Here is a 19,059-nt window from a genome sequence, read left to right on the forward strand (position 1 = left end):
TACTGCCATACCAGCCTTCTGAGGTTTCCATTGCATCCCCAGCTGCTGTCACCTCACAGAGCAGCTTCTGCCCTCCTGGGGCTTGAGCAGCTCAATCCCAGGAAGGCAGAACAATGCATTTCCTTTAGGAGAGGGATGTCACACCCTCTCCCTTTGGAAATATGTGTTACAGGCATGGGAGGGGTATCCTCCCAGAGCCTCAGGAAATGCTTTGAAGTCACAGATGGTGCTCTCCTTGCATAAACTAGTCTACACTGGTTCAGGGACCCCTGGTCCCTGCTCTAGCGCGAAACTGGACAAATGAAAGGGGAGCGACGACTCCCCTGTGCTTCACCACCCCAGGGGTGGTGCCCAGAGCTCCTCCAGTGTGTCCCTGGGTTTTGCCGTCTTGGATTCCAAGGTGGTGGAGCACTCTGGAAGCATCTGAGTGGCCAGTGCAAGCAGGTGACTTCAGAGACCCCTCCTGATAGGTCCGTACCTAGTTAGGTGACCAATCCTCCTCTGAAGGCTCTTTAGGGTCTCTCCTGTGGGTGTTTCCTCAGATTCGGATTGCAAGACTCCAGCAGGAATCCTCTGCATCCTTTACTTCATCTTTTACCATCAAATCTTCTGCTGACTGCTCCAGGAACTCTACAAAACTGCAACAAAGAAGCAAAAATGACATCCGCAAACTTGTAACTTCAGCTGCTGCCTGCAACTGCAACAGTTTCCAGGTTGTGCACACTCAGAGAGAGCCGAAGGAATCGCCCGTGGAGTGACGGGGTCACTTCACTGCTTTAGCAGGCACCTCTCCGCAGCGACGACCGGTACTCTGGGTCCCCTCTCCTGATGACAAGAGTGGATCCTGGAACACAGGTGGTGGACTAAAGTGACCCTGACTATCCAAAGGTCCATCTGTCCAAAATTATGTTAAGGTGAGAGCTTGCCTTCCCATGCAAGACAGTCCCCCGTGCACTGTGTAGCTCCTAGGCCGTCTGTGTGCTTTTCCAAAAATTCCTTTGTGCACAGCTTAGCCCAGGTCCCCAGCACTCTATCCTGCAATGCTGAGCTCCCTGAGTTGTTCTCCGGCAGTGTGGGATCCCTTCGTGTAGTGCTGCGACGACCGCCATTTGCAACTCCTTTGTCCCCGTGCTGTGGAACTCCTATGTGCGCTGCCTGGTCTTCTGAGGGCTGTCTGAGTTGCTGAGAGCCCCTTCTGTCTCACCCTACTGGGTAGGGTCGACCTGGTCCTTCTTATACCCAAGCAGCACCATTTTCCGCGAAATGCGAGTTTTGCGTTTACCAAGGCTTGTTGGTGGAATCCAGCAACGCAAACTAGACTGCATTCATCCATCCAGCGTTGGACATCTTCTGCACCAACTAGGAATCCGCATCTATCTTCTTTGGTGCAATACTGACTTTGTCTTCTCACCAGTGGTTCTCCTTTTGCACCTTCATCCAAGTTAGCAGGGGGTCGTGTTCTCCCTGGACTCTTCAGTGCTTCTTGGACTTGGTCCCCTTTTTCCACAGGTCTTCAGGTCCAGGAATCCATCCTTGGTGTCTTGCAGTCTCTTCTGGTTCTTGCACCACAGCTTCTAGTGTGTTTTAGGAAACTTGCTGTGTTTTACTCCTGCTTTCCTGGGCTCTAGGGTGGGGTATTTTACTTATCTTTAGTGTTTTCTTACACTCCCAGCGCCCCTCTATACACTACACTTTCCTAGGTGGGAAAACAAATTTTGCATTCCACTATTTTAGTATATGGTTTGTGTTCCCCCAGGCCCATCGCAACCTATGGTGACTTTCACTAGTTGCACTATTTTCTGACTGTTTACTTACCTGTTTTTGGTTACTAGTGTACATATTGTGTAATTTACTTACCTCCTAAGGGAGTATAGTCTCCAAAGTATTTTTGGCCTTGTGTCACTAAAATAAAGTACCTTTATTTTTGGTAACACTGAGTATTGTCTTTCATGTGTGTGAGTACTGAGTGACTGCAGTGGTATTGCAAGAGCTTTGCATGCCTCCTAGTTCAGCCTTGGGTGCTCTGCATACAGCTACCTCTAGACAGCCTGGCTTCTAGACACTGACTACATTTCACTAATAAGAGATAACTGGACCTGGTATAAGGTGTAAGTACCTTAGGTACCCACTACAAACCAGGCCAGCCTCCTACATTCAGTGAAGCCATTATGGTGCTGTGGAGTTCGTAATGACAGACTCCCAGACCATATACTTAATATGGCTATACAGCACTTACAATGTCTAAGAATGGACTTAGAAACTGTAGGGGCAGCATATTGCTCACCAGTTGTGTAGGGCACCCTGCCTTAGGGCAGTAAGGCCTGCTATAGGGGTGACTTACCTATGACACAGGCAGTGGTTTGTGGGCATGGCACCCTGAGCGGCGTGCCATGTCGACTTAGCCTTTTTCTCCCCACCAGCACACACAAGCTGCAAGGCAGTGTGCATGTGCTGAGTGAGAGGTCCCCAGGGTGGCATAATACATGCTGCAGCCCTTAGAGACCTTACTTGGCCACAGGGCCCTTTGTACCATGGGTACCTTTTACAAGGGAGCTATCTGTGTGCCAGGGCTGTGCCAATTGTTGGAACAAAGGCATCGTTTTAGGGAAAGAACACTGGTGCTGGGGTCTGGTTAGCAGGGTCCCAAATGTGGGCGGGGGGGGATAACCATGCCAATAGTGGCATTTTTCTACATCACCCTAAGTAGGAAAGTTATGCCCAGACGTGGGTCCCCTGCTCCCCATGCCACTGGAGTCAAGCTAGCCTGGCTGCTGAAGGGTGATACTCTGAAACCGGTCCCAGGATGCTTGTTTCCAGTCCAGGGAGGACCTGGCTTGGCAGTTCAGGCTGGACTGTTCCCAAGGGGGGGGCAGGGTCAAGATTTATTTGCATATGGCTGGATCCAAATTGGAATGGCATGGGTAGGAAAAAAAGAATGGATTTAGGACCAGATTTCTGTACTGGGAGTGAATGTTTGACATTGTTCATCATTCCGTCCATCACTTGTTCCTTTTGCATTTGTCGCCCTAAGTGGGAAGATAATGCCCATACGCGAGTCCCTTGCTCCCCATGTCACTGGAGTCAGGCTAGCCTGGCTGATGAAGGGTGATACCCTGAAATCAGTCCAATGATGCTTGTTTGCAGTCCAGGGAGGACCTGGTTTGGCACTTCTGGCTGGACTGTTTGCAAGGGGAGCAGGGTTGAGACTGAATTGCACGTGGGTGGGTCCAAATGGGAATGGCACGGGTAGCAAAAAAACAATGGATTTAAGCCCAGATCTCTGCAATGGGGGTGAATGTTTGAAATGGTTCATCATTCCGTCCATCACTTGTTCTTTTGCAATTTATCAACAGTATTTCCCAGAGAATGGTGGTGATGCTGTCTGGATGTGAAGCTTTGGCATTTTGTGTTCTCTGGTGTTGCAAACAGGTCGATTTCTGAAAGATTCTTCTGAGCACTTTCTGATTCAACTCCCATTCGTGAGGAGGATGCTTGCCTGCTGAGCTTGTCTGCCTCCACACTGTCCTTCCTGATAACTTCCTCTGACATGCTTTTAAGGCTAGGAACACCGTTTTCAATTCTAGGATGTTGATGTATTGCACTGCATCCTGCTCCTTCCAATGTCCTCTGACTTTGAGTGAGTTCATGTGGGCCCCTCATCCCATATGTGAGGCATCTGTTGTTACTATTATTGACGGAGTCGGCTGTTGAAATTTTATTCCTTGAATTATATTTGATCTCTTCCACCACGCTATCCCCCTTTCTCCTCTTTGTGTGATAACCACTAGATCGTCCCAACTCCCTGTCTGAGCTTGAAGCCATTCCTGTAATGGTCTCATGAATTCTTGCGTATGGTATAAAGGGGATGCATGATGTCATTTTCCCCAGTAGTTTCCACTCTGTCCTCAGTGTCAGAGCTTACCCCTTCCAGTATTGATGAGACTCTGCAATCAACGATTGTGTTCTCTTCTTGTTTGGAAACCCTTTCCCTTGAATAGAATTCATTCTTGTGCCCAGAAATATACTTTCCTGTTCTGGGTGGTGGGATGATTTCTCCATGTTTATTGAAAATTCTAAGGGGAATAGGATCTTTATTACTTGTTGAATGTGATTCTTGCATTTTTCGTAAGAGTTTGCTCTTACCAGCCAATCATCTAAGTATGGGTAGACATGAATACCCCTTGTTCTGAAGTGAGCTGTTGCCAGGCACTTTGTGAACACCCTTGGTGCGGATTTTATTCCGAATGCCAGCACTAAAAACTGACAATGAATCTTGTTCACCACAAAGCGTAGAAATCTTTTGTGACGTGCATTCATGCAAGTCTACAGTTGCCATGAAGTCTCCCTCCGATAGTTGAGGGATGACCTCTTGCAGTGTTGTCATCTTGCATTTTTGAGTTTTTATGATTTTGTTTATGAAACTTAAGTCTAAAATTCGTCGAAGTGAGCCGTCTTCCTTGGGAATAAGGTAATACGCTGAATACTTTCCATTGTTGATTCCCTGTTTTGGAACACTTTCTATTGTAATTTTTGCTAGCAATACTTCCACTTCCTTGAGAGAATTCTCAAAAATTCTATGCAAAATCCGAATTGGAAGAAGTGTAGTGTCCATTTGTTTGAAGTTATTTTCCTCCACTCCTTTAGGAAACATTTTAATCTGACCCCTACTGGTGTTGTATGTAGGTAAGACTTGTTTGCTGCTATCTCTGAGGTTGTTGTATAGCCTTAATGGTACTTGTGAGAGGCTGCCTCTTTGTGCTGAGTCACTTATGTGTGAGGTTTGATCCTCCCTTGTGGGGCTGACCCCTTCCTCTGCCTCTCCCACAAAAGGGCTGTCTGCCCTGTTGTTGGCTCTGCCATCCTTGTTGGGATTCCATTGTCTGATTGGTTCCCTGAAAACTTTGGTGTGTGTTTCCTACCTGAAAGCTTCCCCTTCCGACAGGTCTGCATAAAGGTGTTGTTACACTACGCATTCCTCCCTGAAACTGCAGGGTGCCCATCGATTTAGCGGTCTCATTAGCTTTCTTAATTGGTTCAGCTTGCCATCCACTGAGCTGCCAAAATGTTATTCTCCCCTGAATGGGCTATTGAGGATGTTGGCCTATACCTCTGGTTTGAATCCTGAGATTCTTAGCCATGAGTGCCTTCCGACGGTTACCCCCATCATCTTCAGCTGCATCCAGAGCTGACTTCTGGCATGTGTTGGCAATGTTTTTGCCATTATCCACCAACAGTGCAACCCTCTTTCTGTCCTATTCTGGGAGGTGCTTCATTAGCTCCCCAATTTCCTTACAATGCTGGTGTGCATGGCGGTTCAAGAGAGCATTGGCGTTGACAATGCACCACTTGTTAGCAGCAGTGTGTTCAACTTTCCTCCCCATGAGTTCCATCCTCTTGCTTTCCTTTTCAGGAGGTGGACCCACTGTTTTCATACACTGGCTCTTTACCCTGCTGTTCAGACAATGATAAAGTCTGTTGGTACTGACCCTTTAATATAAGCTGGATCCTTTGCTGAGTTCTTATATTTTTTTCTCAGCTCTTGGGGTTACACCTCTGCAAGTGGCAGGCTCCTGAAATGCTTCCCTTCCTTGATCCAGCACACTATGGATCATCAGCAGAAACTGATTTCATGGCTTGGTTGGTAATAAGATTACCAAGAGAAAACATGATTGTGGTTTTTCTTCTTCCGTCTGAACCCCAAATTTATCAGCAGCATGTTTGATGACTTGATTATACATGCCTATGTCATCAGGAGGTGATGGCCTCCACAGTTAAGAGTCTACTCATTCCTCTGGGGAGTCAGCTTCTAACTCCTTCCATTGATCTGTATACTCAGCTTTGGAACCTTGGAAACCTTCCATGAGGTAATATACCTCTTCTTCATAGAAGGGCTCTTCTTGAAGTTTGGGGGCAAGGGTGGTTCCTTGACTTCTTGTCCCTGAGGAATTTGTGCACTAAAGCTTTTGGTGGGATCCTGAAACCCCTCAAACTGTCAAATGAACACCTTTTTTGGAGGAGCGCAGACATTTCAGCCTCCAGTCTTTTTCGCTTCCTTTTGATTTCGGTGACCCGTTCTTTGGCCTCAAGATTGGGAGTCTTCCTCTTGACTGCGGAAGAATCTTTAGACGATGTAATAGTCATTGAGCTTCGGTGGTCATGTTTTTACCCGTCTCTTTTCGATGTCGAAGAGTCTTTATCACATATGTCCTTCGATGCCTTGGGTTTTTTGCAAGTCTTTTCTCCACCGGATTCCCCATCGAGGGATCTGTGGGACTCCTTCTCTTGGGGCATGCCTGCCGACGGCACGCGTTTTGACATGGTGGTTCCTCTTGATGTCCGCGAGTCAGATTTCTTTGACTTGGACAGCATCTCTTACCTCGTTTCTTTTCTTCTTTGTCGCCTGCTCCTCAACGTCAATGAACTTCACCTCCACGTCAAATGTCTCTTCTCCTGCTTTCTCGGCAACAATATCTTCCTCTTCGCTAGAGAGGCCCAGGTCTCTCAAAGATGGTATCGTCTTCTGGTTCTGCATGCCGTGGTGAGCCCTTCTCTATCTCTCCCTTACCATCAGCATTTTCGGTGTCAATGCAGAGCAAGATAGATCTGCAGTTCTCACTCCGGTAATCAACGGGGAGACAAAGGTTGTAAACTGGGTACGTATCCTTTTGAAAAAACTTGTAATGGCAGTTCTTACAAAACGAAAACAGTGTTTTCTCTATCTAGGCCCTTCAGAGAGCCCTCAGAATGAGTGTTCTCTGAAGTTCTTCATTAATTTTGTACTTTCCTTCTTTAATCTTCCTCTCAGGTTACTGCACCAGTGTTGTAGACGAATCCGGTAACGTTTCCGGTAGTTTTTGCAAATTTTTCATCGCAATCTTCTTTTCTGTGTTGGAGATCGTTCGGCAGGCTTCCAGAACCAATGGCTGAAAAAAAGAATCTGAAGATAGCGACCAAAGGTGGGAGCTTCCGGAGGAAGCACAATGACGTCACAAGAGACATCAAATGGAGGTACCGTTGATGCTAAGCAAACAAAAAAACAAAAAAGAAAAGAACTACAAAATACAGGACAATTCTGGACCCAACCACTGGATGGCAGAATAATGCACAGAATGTGAATCCAGAAAAGATTCACCTGCAAAAATTACAGTTTTTGCATTTTGGAAAGACTTTGTCATTTTCATATGGTTGCTGCAAGAGGTCCTAAAAAAATTAATATGTTTCTAAAGTTAAGTGGTGCTAGATATGTTATGTGCTTCTTTGTCTTCAGTTATGTTGTAAATAAACACTTGCCCCTTTATTTAATATCCTTCTGAAAGTTAATGCACTCTTAACTAAATAGGAGCCTAGTGCAGTCTTAAAGCAGAGGGTCACGTGAAGGTCAGGAGGGCTGCAGGCGGCTCCCGGGCAGTACTTTGAGTATCACTGGTTTAAACAGTATTGGGATCATAAGTGTCCACCACAGATGCGACCTAATAACTACCTCCTTTTTCAGGCTTTTTATTCAATGCACAGACAAAGATTCAATTAAGTTAGTGAGTGCTACTAAAAACCCTTCACAGGACTAGCAAATAAGTTGGGCAATTTACTTAAGTGGGCAAACATTGCTACCTCAACCTGAACTCTATATTCAATGCAGTGGTACGTTTTAGACATCTTTTTCAGAGATTTGATATTTAATCCTAGTTATACCACACTGTAAAATAAATTCTGGTAGTAAACCTAAAAAAAAAATAAAAAAAATTGCCACTATCCATCCACCCCCCCCGCCCCCCCCCCCCCCACACACACACAGTGTCATTTCTGTGGGGGAGAGGGGTTCATGAGCCTTGCATCAGAACCCCCTTAACCCCCACTCCAGATACTTTGTGGTGAGCAAGCTGGACATACTCAAACTAGAAAATATCGGTTTATCACACAAGATGGCTATTCAAGTTCAACACTCACTCCTAAAAAGTGAGTATGATAAGGTTATAAGTTTAAATCCCAACAAGTTAGACTCAGCCTTCGATCATTCTGAGGTTAGTATACAGCTCACCATAAATTGGTTAACGTTAACATCTGCTACTGACAATACTTAGGAAGGCTATCAAGCGCTAAATAAAAAAAGATTATTATGTCTAGCTTAGAGACAGAACTAGCCTCATGTGATAAAAAACATAAATAGAAAATATATTCATATATATATATTCATATATATATATATATATATATATATATATACACACACATAAGGAGCCTATGGATCAGACCTTTGCTTCCAGATGTCAATTCAAATATCATTCACATTTTGCTTCAGCCCACCACAGCATACAGAACAGGGCAAAAGGTCAGCGTACTTCAGTCCTTTGCCACTTCCATTCTAAGCAACAGCTTTTTTTCCTGAACACATACGCCCATTCACATAACAGAAGTACATTTAAGTGCTAGGGGTGGTGAGCTACTACTTTACCAATACATTTTTTCTTTCCATTCTCTATCATTTTATTAATTTTATGTCAGTCATCCTTGTGTTGAAACTGGGTCTTCAGGATACAGTAAATGAAAGCCCATACTACCTCTTCACTGCACCATTAAGAATAATATTTTTCAGTGGTGTGCATTAAAACTGAAAGTGTTTCTACACTTGTTTCAGGTACACTCGCTTGCACTCATACTGTTTAATTAAAATCTTAAATAATGGTTATTTAAAAAAACAAAACACATCTTTACTGCAGCCATATGAAAGTTTTGTTGCATATGCTTGTAATAAAAATAATAAACGAAATCACACCAGCGTGTCATGGCCATACCTACTGGCTTACCCATTGTTATTATTAGTTAGTAGGAGTCTGAACTTTTCTCTATGCACTTAGATTATGATCACAGACTGTGGAATTATTAAACTTCCTGCGCATCTGTTGTTGTGGAATCTAGATTCTTTAAGTTAGAAAACTGTATTTTCCTTTTTGTTACTGACATAAAACTGGTCAATCTCAAGCTTTATCACTTTTACACTGACAGGCCATTAACTCAATTTCACTAACGGAAATGTTTTAGGTCAGTTCCCTACTGGATTCAGACTGCTTTACTGTACTTGATCGCATTCCTTCTTATTAGCTTTTCTAAAATTCAACATGTTCCTAAAGTGCTGGCTGAGACACTTTAGGGTTTTTTTTTAACCACATTTACTTTGTAAGTAATGGCTGGCTCCTCATAGGTACTTCTGTGCAGCTCTTCTTCATAGTGCAGGTGCATCATGATAGAGCCCCTCAGGGATTTGTAGCCTGCTCCTGATGGTAAACAGAAGCCGAATATTTGTGGTACAGCGCCACAAAACGGTCTACCGGATCTACATTGAGAGTCCCACAGATGTTCTTTTCTCCAACTCAGTTTTAAGGGTTTCATTTTGAAGTGTTGTCCAGTAGCGGCTGCCGCCAATCTAAAGTGGTGGTGGTGGGGCTGCGGGGGTGCCGGTAGGTGCCGTTTTAGGGGAATAATAATAATAATAATAATGAAAAAAAAACCTTACCTGCTCCTCTTGGTCCTGCTGTCTGCCGCCTGGGTGCTCCTCTCCGCCCGGCAGTCACTGGGCACAAAGCACAGGCTTCCAATCCAGCTGCTGTTCTCATGCTATACCAAGCATGAGAGAAGCACCGGCATTGGCCTGAGATGGCTGGTCTGATGCTCGCTCAGGCACAGGGAGCCTGTGCCATTTCTCCACCCCGCTGTGTAGTAAAGCTGGGTTGGAGAAATGTAAGTGTGCATACCGGCTTAGTCATCCTAAAACGGCTGGCCAAAATGACATGCGTACTTACAGTGCCCACCACTCCTCCTCCCTGCCATGGCCCGGTCCCACCCTGCCCTAGATTCCCTGGCTCAGTCAGGAAGTGATAAATGAAATGATAATAACATTGTTTTATTATCATTTTATTTTTCACTCACTGACTGTGCAGAGGGGCAACGCTCCTCTGCTGTTAGAGGAGCCACCCCTGGTGCTATCCTCCGAATTCGTAGCCAAAAGGAATAGTCACAAAATCCAATTTTTCTAGCACTCCAGGTCTTTCATCTTGGGGTTTGTACCGAATATGTGCAAAATATTATATCCGAGGACGAGTTCTGGAAGGTAGTGTTTCGCTTTACAGTAAACATGTATTAAAAATGTGATAGAAGATTGGATCTTAAGTGTCTTACATTTCTCTGCTGTCGTTAAAGGGAAAGATCTGGTCAAAACCAGAATGCGGACAATGGGCACAGTTGATTGTGGAATCCCAGAGGCCAAGGGAACCATTCTCTTGCAAGTTTATTTCTGAGGTCTTTGTACACAGGGATGCCCACACTGCTCACGATCTCCATTTATCTGGTCCTTGATCCTCCACAGTCTTTCCACAATTACTCCCTTACCCCCTTATGTCCTCAACATCTCACCCATTCTGCATTCCCTGTGGACTGTGCTCTCTTATATCCTCAACACCTCATCATTCCACTTCCTTCTGGTCTGTGCACATGGACTGTACTAATAATTTACTTGTAGTTGAGGGGTAAACAAAAGAACACCGTGACCCACGAATCAGCAGTGACCCTCTAGAGCAGACCTGTGTCATATCTGTCTCCTTTTTAGTGTTCATTTAGGTGACCATATTAAACAAAAGAGAAATCCTCATGGGGCAGAACTAGTCTTATTTGACATTGCTGGTACTCACGTATCATTTACGGTGGAAAGGGTCCGGAGTAACATTTCCATTAATTGACACAAGAGGAATATGTCACAGTTTTCAAGCCCAAGGAATCTTCATCTGGCTATACAATTCAGACATATTTGAGGTTGAATGTATGTTTTGTGGCTCCCTGCTGGGGGGCAAAAAAAAAAACCTAAAGACAGCAAAAGGAACACATCTGCCAAATTAAATACTTCTGCCGACTGCCCTGGAATACAACCAATAGGGAACCTGACACAGATGGTTAATATGATGGTGTTGGCTTATGGTGGTCTCCAAGCTTCCAGTTTGTGATGCATTAACTTTCCCAGATATGGATAGACGGGTGCACAAAGACGACGAGGAGGTTGCTGGTTGAGCGGAGAAAACGAAGAGTGCGCTAAGTGTTAAGACACAATTAGAGTGTGTGCCACAATGTCCTTACACCAGGGGGTGGAAGAAAACAGGCTTTTCGTGCCACCATGAAGCAGGTAAAATATTTGACTCATTGTAAACTATTTCAATTGTACCCTGGTCTCTTGTCTGCTTTTAAGCGGTCTGTGGCTATACAACATACATATAAACATACATGTGTCTCTTCCTTTTCTCCTTTCCCAAGGGCCTCCAAGGGCTACAAAGGGTCTCTGAGCAGCAGGTGCATATATTACAACAAAAACATGAGAGCCGCTCTTGGCATTCAGAGTCACATTCCATGCTATTCGATCTAAGATTCCGGCGTTCCTGAGCTGCTTGCATGATGCTACTGCTTTACCATCTAACTTTGCATTGTAAGGCCCTCTTGTAGAGAACTACTGAGTTCCTATTTACGTCAATTCCAGAGGCACTCTGTGCATTTCTCTGCTGACAATATGCTTGCAATCATTTTGCTTTGGCAGTAAGCCACATAAAGTGCCATGATGGGAGAAAATAGAAAAAAGGTAAATAAGTAGAGTTGAACAGTGCACCCTGAGATCATAAACGTTTTGTAATCTCCGGTAATAAAGGGACTGGGATGTCTGAGCAGAGTTCTAAGAGTGCAAGCATGAGGCCCCATCACCACAGAGGAAGTGGATGCTGGAGATTGGAGTGAACTGGCAGAGATGGAGGGCTGAGTTGACAAATACCTGGTCTGCAGTACTCTAATCTGCCAACCCTACTTCAATGGTTTAGCAAGGTTCCCCAAAGCCTCTTCAATCACAAATAACCAGTCTAAAACTGGTTTCTGTCTCTTCTCTGAGAACCTTTCGATAAGTGAGAGGGGTGTACCTTCAGAACAGACCTTATCGCCCCCTTTTGAAATTTGTTGATGAATATCTTGAATGCTTGTGATGCGGGAGCACTTGGTCTTGGTAGAGTTTTCTATCCATTTCCTCTTCCCTCTAATGTCCATACTGAATGACTGGTGGACTATGGGAGGATCCTCTTTAACTAAGCATGCTTCAGATACAGAGGGAGGAATCCACTGTGAAGAATTGCCCGGAGTTATAGGTTGGAACAGCATGGAAACCTCGCTACATAGATCCATGGATCGAGGGGAATGCTGAGCCTGAGGACGTCTGGGTAGGAAGTAGAATGGAACGGCACCTCTCTGCAGACTCAATTTCCCTGTCAAGTGCACCAACTGCCTTCTGTAAGAACCCATCCAATGTGTTGTTGGCCGTTGGGTTGTCAGCCGCTACTAATAGTTTATGGTTCCCGATTTTTTAAAGATCTGCAAGCTCACAACACTAAACAATTCACATACTTAGTCCAATCACAACCCAAAAGGCAGAAGATTTAAAGAAAGTTCTTGAAGTCACTAACTACAACGACCTGGCTGGTCACAGTTGAGAGGGGGGTGGCCCAGCCCAGCATTTTCCAAGCGAAAACGGGCCTGCTCTTGGTCCGGTCTTTGCCCAGGCAAGTCCCGCACAGCGGGAGCCTGAAATGAAGCTGCATTCATGACACAGCAAGTCACCCACCTCCAGGCAGGGAGAAAGGTCTCCTGGGACTTAGAGTCCTGTTGCTTGCTTCCCTCCTTCAGCAAGCGCATCCAGGGCAGCGGGGGCCCAGTGAGCCTGAAAAGGAGCCATGTTTGTGGCAAAGCAAGTCGCCTGCCTCAAAACAGGGAGAAGGGTCCCCTGGGACTTATGTGCCTGCTGCCTGCTTCACTCGTCCAGCGCAGCGGAGGCCCTGGGAGCCTGAAGTGGAGCCGCATTCGCAGCGCAGCACAGCACGTCTCCCACCTCCAGGGAGGGAGGAGGGTCTCCTGGAACTTAGAGTCCTGTTTTCTGCTTCACTCCTTCAGCACGCGTGTCCCCGATCGATCAAACCCTATGCTTTTAGCTTGAAGAGGACCTGGTTTGGTGCTGTAGTATACTGATTCCAGCAGCCCAGCAGGCTATCGGTTATGGAAGGTAAGGAGGGAAAACTATGTCCACCAAAATTCAAAAGCAAAGCCTTTCAAGATCCTGCAAGCCATATTTAAAGGGGCTAAAAAAACATCTACCCTGCCAATGGCAATCCAGCCATCGAAGGACATGCCATAAAATCTTGGAAATTTGGCAGCAGAGAACCTGGAAAGCTTGGCACATGCAGCTTTGTAGAAGAAAACAGTAGAAGGAAAATTATCAACACTCCCAAAGTTTGAGGAAGATCTTTAGACATTGTCAGAACTTGATTAAGTCCCATTATAGCCCGGAGCAATATTATAGCTTCCTCTTTCTAACTACATCTGGACATAGTTAATTTCCTATGTCTGAGATTGCATGAAATGTAATCCTGGTTTCACCCATCCTGAATGGTGCACCCCCTGATTCAGTTTTCTTCCCATTTTGACCAGTGGGCATTTGTCTTGTAATGTTAACACTTTATATCCTCACCCTGGTTCTTCATCTCCCTTTTCTTTTATTCCACAATGATCACTAATGGAGCTGGCACTCATGCCGTTTATACAAGCAACTAACCTACCATACTTTGCTGGTCTGAATGTTGTTTCGGGTACTGACTGTATGTAGCCCCCATTGTTGCCAGTGGAGTTTTCTATATCTCCACTTCTACTCCCAAAGCTGTGGTACTCAAGAAATTGAAGATGAAGAGGCTGGACAAAAGAACACAACAAAAGAAAATGGGGAAATTCCAATTTTTGGAAGATTCTTCAATGTGGGCAGAGCATATTAATACTTCCCAAAATAACAGTAGTTTTCTTTTTTCTTGTTCCCTCTACATCTCACTTTTCAGAGTTGGAATTCTAAAAGTGTTTTGACTGTCATTAAAGTTGATCATATTTCCATGTAGGATCTCATTTTGCTAGCACTTTTGGGGCGCTACCCCGTCTTCATGTGAACATTCTTTTTTGCTTATTGATGGCAAAAGGAAAGTAGCTGCACGCAATTAAAACTAAAACAGAGTGCATCTGGGTCTGTACATATGGTTATTAAAAGGATAAATCTTTCAAGGAGGTCAGAAATTAAAACTTGACACTGGGTGGCAGCTTCACGTCAATACTGTTGTGACTTTACAGTCACTGAGGATGGGGTTATGGAAAGAGGGGCCATTTCATGAAATCAACCTTGAGTATGATCACATAAGTGAGACAAGGCGAACTGGGAAAGTTGACTTTTCCTTAGCTGCCACATTTCGAAGTGTCAGGCAGGAGCTTGCATCTTGATACTGAGTTCACTTCATCATACTTTCTGACTTGGAAGCTGCAATTTAAGTTGGTGGCCTCAAGAGACCAAGTAAACAAAGTATCTCAATCTGGATCTCTCCCCTAAAGAGTCAACAAATCCTTAATTCTAAGGACTCCTATACTCTCAACTACTTATTGTCCCGTGTGACATCCCACTGCTGCAAGGGCAACCATGATGTCAGGACTAGAAGTGAGCAAACTAATTCAGCCTAATGCACAATCAATCAAATTGTCCCTGAGAACAACAGGAACGGCAAATAAAAGTATATTTCATTCACATTCCTGGTTGCTCATTGTGTATTACTAGATTGACAAAAGTTCTCTGCTTACAAGCTATATTTCATTCATATTCCTGTTTGCTCCTTGTGTTTTATTAGCCTGACAAGGGTTCTCTGCTTAGAAAGGTGATGTCCTCTTTAAGCAGTCCTAAAGTACTGGCAAAGTAGGCTTAGATTTAATCAATCAAACAGAAGTACTTGACATACGTTATTAAAAGGAACTGCCCCCCTAATCTGTGTTTGAACAAAACATGCATCTGACCACAAAGGTCGCAGCTTCCATGAACGTTTTATATAATAACGAACCTAGCATAAGGGGAACTCGAACAGGTTGACAGAGGGAGTTAACAGAGACTGGCAAACATAAAAACTATTATTCTCATAACAACATTACCAGGCATTAGAATGGATTTTGTTTTAAATAATTTTTTTAGGTGTTATGTAAGACAAAGAAAGACATCCTTAAACAGTAAAATGGTAAGCAACGGTCAAAGCAAAGTCCATTTAACTGTATACTATGCAAACGTGTTATGGAATGGGAATTTATGTTATTCTTCACTGAGTGCTTTTCTACTCACCGAGGTCAGATTTCGTTTTAAGAAGGTCAAAACCATGAAGATCCTATGGAAAGTATAAACTTAAATATTAAACAAAATAACAATTGCAACGGCCTTTTACATATAAAGCGTCATAAAAGGAAAAGGGGCAAGGGCCATTAGTTCAAAGAGAACGGTCACCATTTTTATATTAAGAAAGCACGGAGGTAAAGAACCAAACTCCGGCTCTTTAATTAATATTCTAAAACCAGCAATGCAAACTTTCCCACCTACACCAAGACATGAATTGCACCATCTGAAACAAAATACCTTAATTATGAGCGCATCTGTAAATTTCGACTCTTGTGCAAATCACTGCTGGCACAGTAACCGTGGAACATCAAAAAAGGTACAGTTCCTAAGGAAAGTGATGAACACAGGTTCAACTCCAGTATACTTAATATTAAAAAATGTAACTCCTCATACATCCATTGGATGTCATGCTTCATCATAGGGCCCACATTACGCCAGACCGGCACTGCAATATCTGGCGGACCCCCATAGAGAAGGGGGTACTCAACCGGAGATCTTCAGTGACAGCTTATGCCAAACAACCACGGGTGGGAAAGAATTCAAACCAACCCTTGTTATGCAGAAGAAAAGTCAGATTAAAATTGGCTCAAGGACCTCATCAATGTACATTTTATTGAAAAAAAGAGGGACTTGGTCAAGGTTAAAAACACATCTTGAGCGGAAAAGAAATAAGGATCCTCCACTCATCAAAAGAAAAAACAGAAGATAGGGATCGTTTCCCTCATAACTTCAGTGCAAAATTGTATACATGGTCAACATGTTTTGCGCCCTTATTGTCCCTACGGATCGTATGGCGCTTCATCAGGACCAATAGAAATAACAATCTTTCGGCAATGCCAAACTATTATTTTTACTAGGCGATAGGCACCGGGGACTTTTTTTTTGGCACCAATTTCACGCAAGAGGAGCGACCCCTTAGGCAAGGGTCACTCCCCTGGGGGTGGGGGGGAATTTATTTTAGGCCGTTTCTGCTCCCCTTGGGGGCAGATCGGCCTATTTCTATTAGGCCAATCTGCCCCTGGGGGGAAGTAGCAGAAACCACTTAGGCACCAGGGATTGGTGTGTGTGTATGTGTGTGTTTTGTGTGGGGTGGGGCGCTCATTGGGCAAGGTTCACTCCCCATGGGGGCACATTACTGTTGGACATATATGCCCCCCTTGGGGGCAGATCGGCCTATTTTGCGAAGGGCCATCTGCCCCCAAGGGGGTAGAAAGCCCACCAGAGACCAGGGAAGATTTTCTTTTCAAAATAAGAGGGTGGGGACAAAGTCGTTCTGCCCACCAGTGGGCAGATGGGGCAATTACCTGGGGAGGGCAGAAAGTCTATTAGATGCCAGGGAATTAAAGAAAAGCCAAAAATGGTGGTAGCTACCAACCAGTATGGGCCTGGTTATGCTCCCACCCCAACTGAAGGGGGTAACAGTCTTTCATCTCTCCCCCCACACACTAAAACATCTTATCCCACAGCAAGAAAGAGGACATTTGATTATTTAGGGTTTTGGTTTTACATTTGGGCCATGAGAGCTTGGCTAACTCTCAAAATCGTCCCACTTGGAATGGGGAGGGCTGCACTTTTTGTACTTTGTAGAAAAATCCACAAGACCTAGACACATCTGAAAACTAAACATCTGGGTGAGTCCAGGGTGGTGTGCTTCACATGCACCCGCACCATTTTCTTACCCACAATGCCCTGCAAACCTCCAACTTTGCAGGAAATCACACATTTTTGTCATGGAACCTTCCGGAATCTGCAGGAATCCACAAAATTCCTACCACCCAGCATTGTCTCATCTATACCAATAAAAATGATGCCCCACTTGTCAGCCGAAACTTTTTTTTTCAAACTGCCCTTCTGGACCCGCTTTGGATCGCCCTCAATTTCGACATATTGTTGGCTCTTCCCTGTAACAGGCACTTGGCCCACCTACACAAGTGAGATATCATTTTTACCGGGAGACTGAGGGGAACATTGGGTGGTAGGAAATTTGTCCCAGTGGGATCCCACACAGAAATGTGGGAAAAAATGTGAATTGTTAGCTAAATTTGAGGTTTGGTGAGGATTCTGGGTAAGAAAACATTGGGGAATCCACGCAAGTCACACCACCATAGATTTCCTCAGGTGTGTAGTTTTCAGAAATGTTTGGATTTGGTAGGTTTCCCTATATGGCTGCTGAGCCCAGAACCAGAAGCGCAGGTCCCCCAGCAAAAACAGGTAGTTTACTATTTTATCATTTGGGGCGTTTCCTTTCGGGGGCACTAGGCCTACCCACACAAGTGAGGTACGATTTTTATCGGGAGACTTGGGGGAACGCTGGGTGGAAGGAAATTTGTGGCTCCTCTCAGATTCCAGAACTTTCTGTCACCGAAATATTTGGAAAAAGTGTTTTTTTTGGCCGAGTTTTGAGGTTTGAAAAGGATTCTGGGTAACAGAACCTGGTGAGAGCCCCACAAGTCACCCAATCCTGGATTCCCCTAGGTGTCTAGTTCTAAAAAAGACACAGGTTGGGTAGGTTTCCCTAGGTGCCGGCTGAGCTAGAGGCCAAATCTACAGCTAGGTACTTTGCAAAAAACACATCAGATTTCAATGTAAAAATGTGATGTGTCCATGTTGCGTCTCCTCTCGCGAACATTAGGCCTACCCACGCAAGTGAGGTACCATTTTTAATGGGAGACTTGGCGGAACACAGAATAGCAAACCAAGTGTTATTGCCCCTTGTCTTTCTCTACATTTTTTCCTTCCAAATGTAAGATAGTGTGTGAAAAAGACGTCTATTTGAGAAATGCCCTGTAATTCACATGCTAGTATGGGCACCCCAGAATTCAGAGATGTGCAAATAACCACTGCTTATCAACACCTTATTTTGTGCCCATTTTGGAAATACAAAGGTTTTCTTGATACCTATTTTTCACTCTTTATATTTCAGCAAATAAATTGCTGTTTACCCGGTATAGAATGAAAACCCATTGCAAGGTGCAGCTCATTTGTTGGCTCTGGGAACCTAGGGTTCTTGAGGAACCTACAAGCCCTATATATCCCTGCAACCAGAAGAGTCCAGTAGACGTAACAGTACATTGCTTTCAAAAATCTGACATCGCAGGAAAAAGTTACAGAGTAAAACTTGGAGAAAATGGCTTTTTGTTTACCTCAATTTCAATATTTTTTTATTTCAGCCGTTATTTTCTGTAGGAAACCCTTTTAGGATCGACACAAAATACCCCTTGCTGAATTCGGAATTTTTTCTACTTTCAGAAATGTTTAGCTTTCTGGGATCCAGCATTGGTTTCACACCCACTTCTGTCACTAACTGGAAGGAGGCTGAAAGCACAACAAATAGTAAAAGTGGGGTATTGTCCAAGTAAAATGACAAAATTGTGTTGAAAAATTGGGTTTTCTGATTCAAGTCTGCCTGTTCCTGAAAGCTGAGAAGATGGTGATTTTAGCAACAAAAACCCTTTGTTGGTGCCATTTTCAGGAAAAAAACACAAGCCTTCTTCTGCAGCCCTTTTTTCCCATTTTTGTTTTTTAAAAACTACATTTTCGCTGTATTTTGGCTAATTTCTTGGTCTCCTTCAGGGGACCCACAAACTCTGGGTACCTCTAGAATCCCTTGGATGTTTGGAAAAAAAAGTTGCAAATTTGGCCTGGGTATCTTATGTGGACAAAAAGTTATGAGGGCCTAAGCGCAAACTGCCCCAAATAGCCTAAAAAAGGCCTGGCACCTGAGGGGAAAAGTCCTGGCAGCGAAGGGGTTAAAGTGAACATATATATATATATATATATATATTATATATTAATATATATAAATATAT

At 44.2% G+C, this 19,059-nt stretch overlaps 1 protein-coding gene across 1 annotated transcript in view; it reads right to left on the reverse strand.

The window, feature by feature from the left end:
• Window positions 1-19,059, reverse strand: part of ZNF277 (zinc finger protein 277) — a 492,259-nt gene that overhangs the window by 13,055 nt on the left and 460,145 nt on the right. The window contains exon 10 of the mRNA XM_069228962.1: window positions 15,200-15,242. Coding sequence (XP_069085063.1) covers window positions 15,200-15,242 — 43 coding nt within the window. The remainder of the gene's footprint in view (window positions 1-15,199; window positions 15,243-19,059) is intronic.

This window comes from Pleurodeles waltl, chromosome 4_1, assembly GCF_031143425.1.
Source record: "Pleurodeles waltl isolate 20211129_DDA chromosome 4_1, aPleWal1.hap1.20221129, whole genome shotgun sequence".
Classification (NCBI taxonomy): Eukaryota; Metazoa; Chordata; class Amphibia; order Caudata; family Salamandridae; genus Pleurodeles; species Pleurodeles waltl.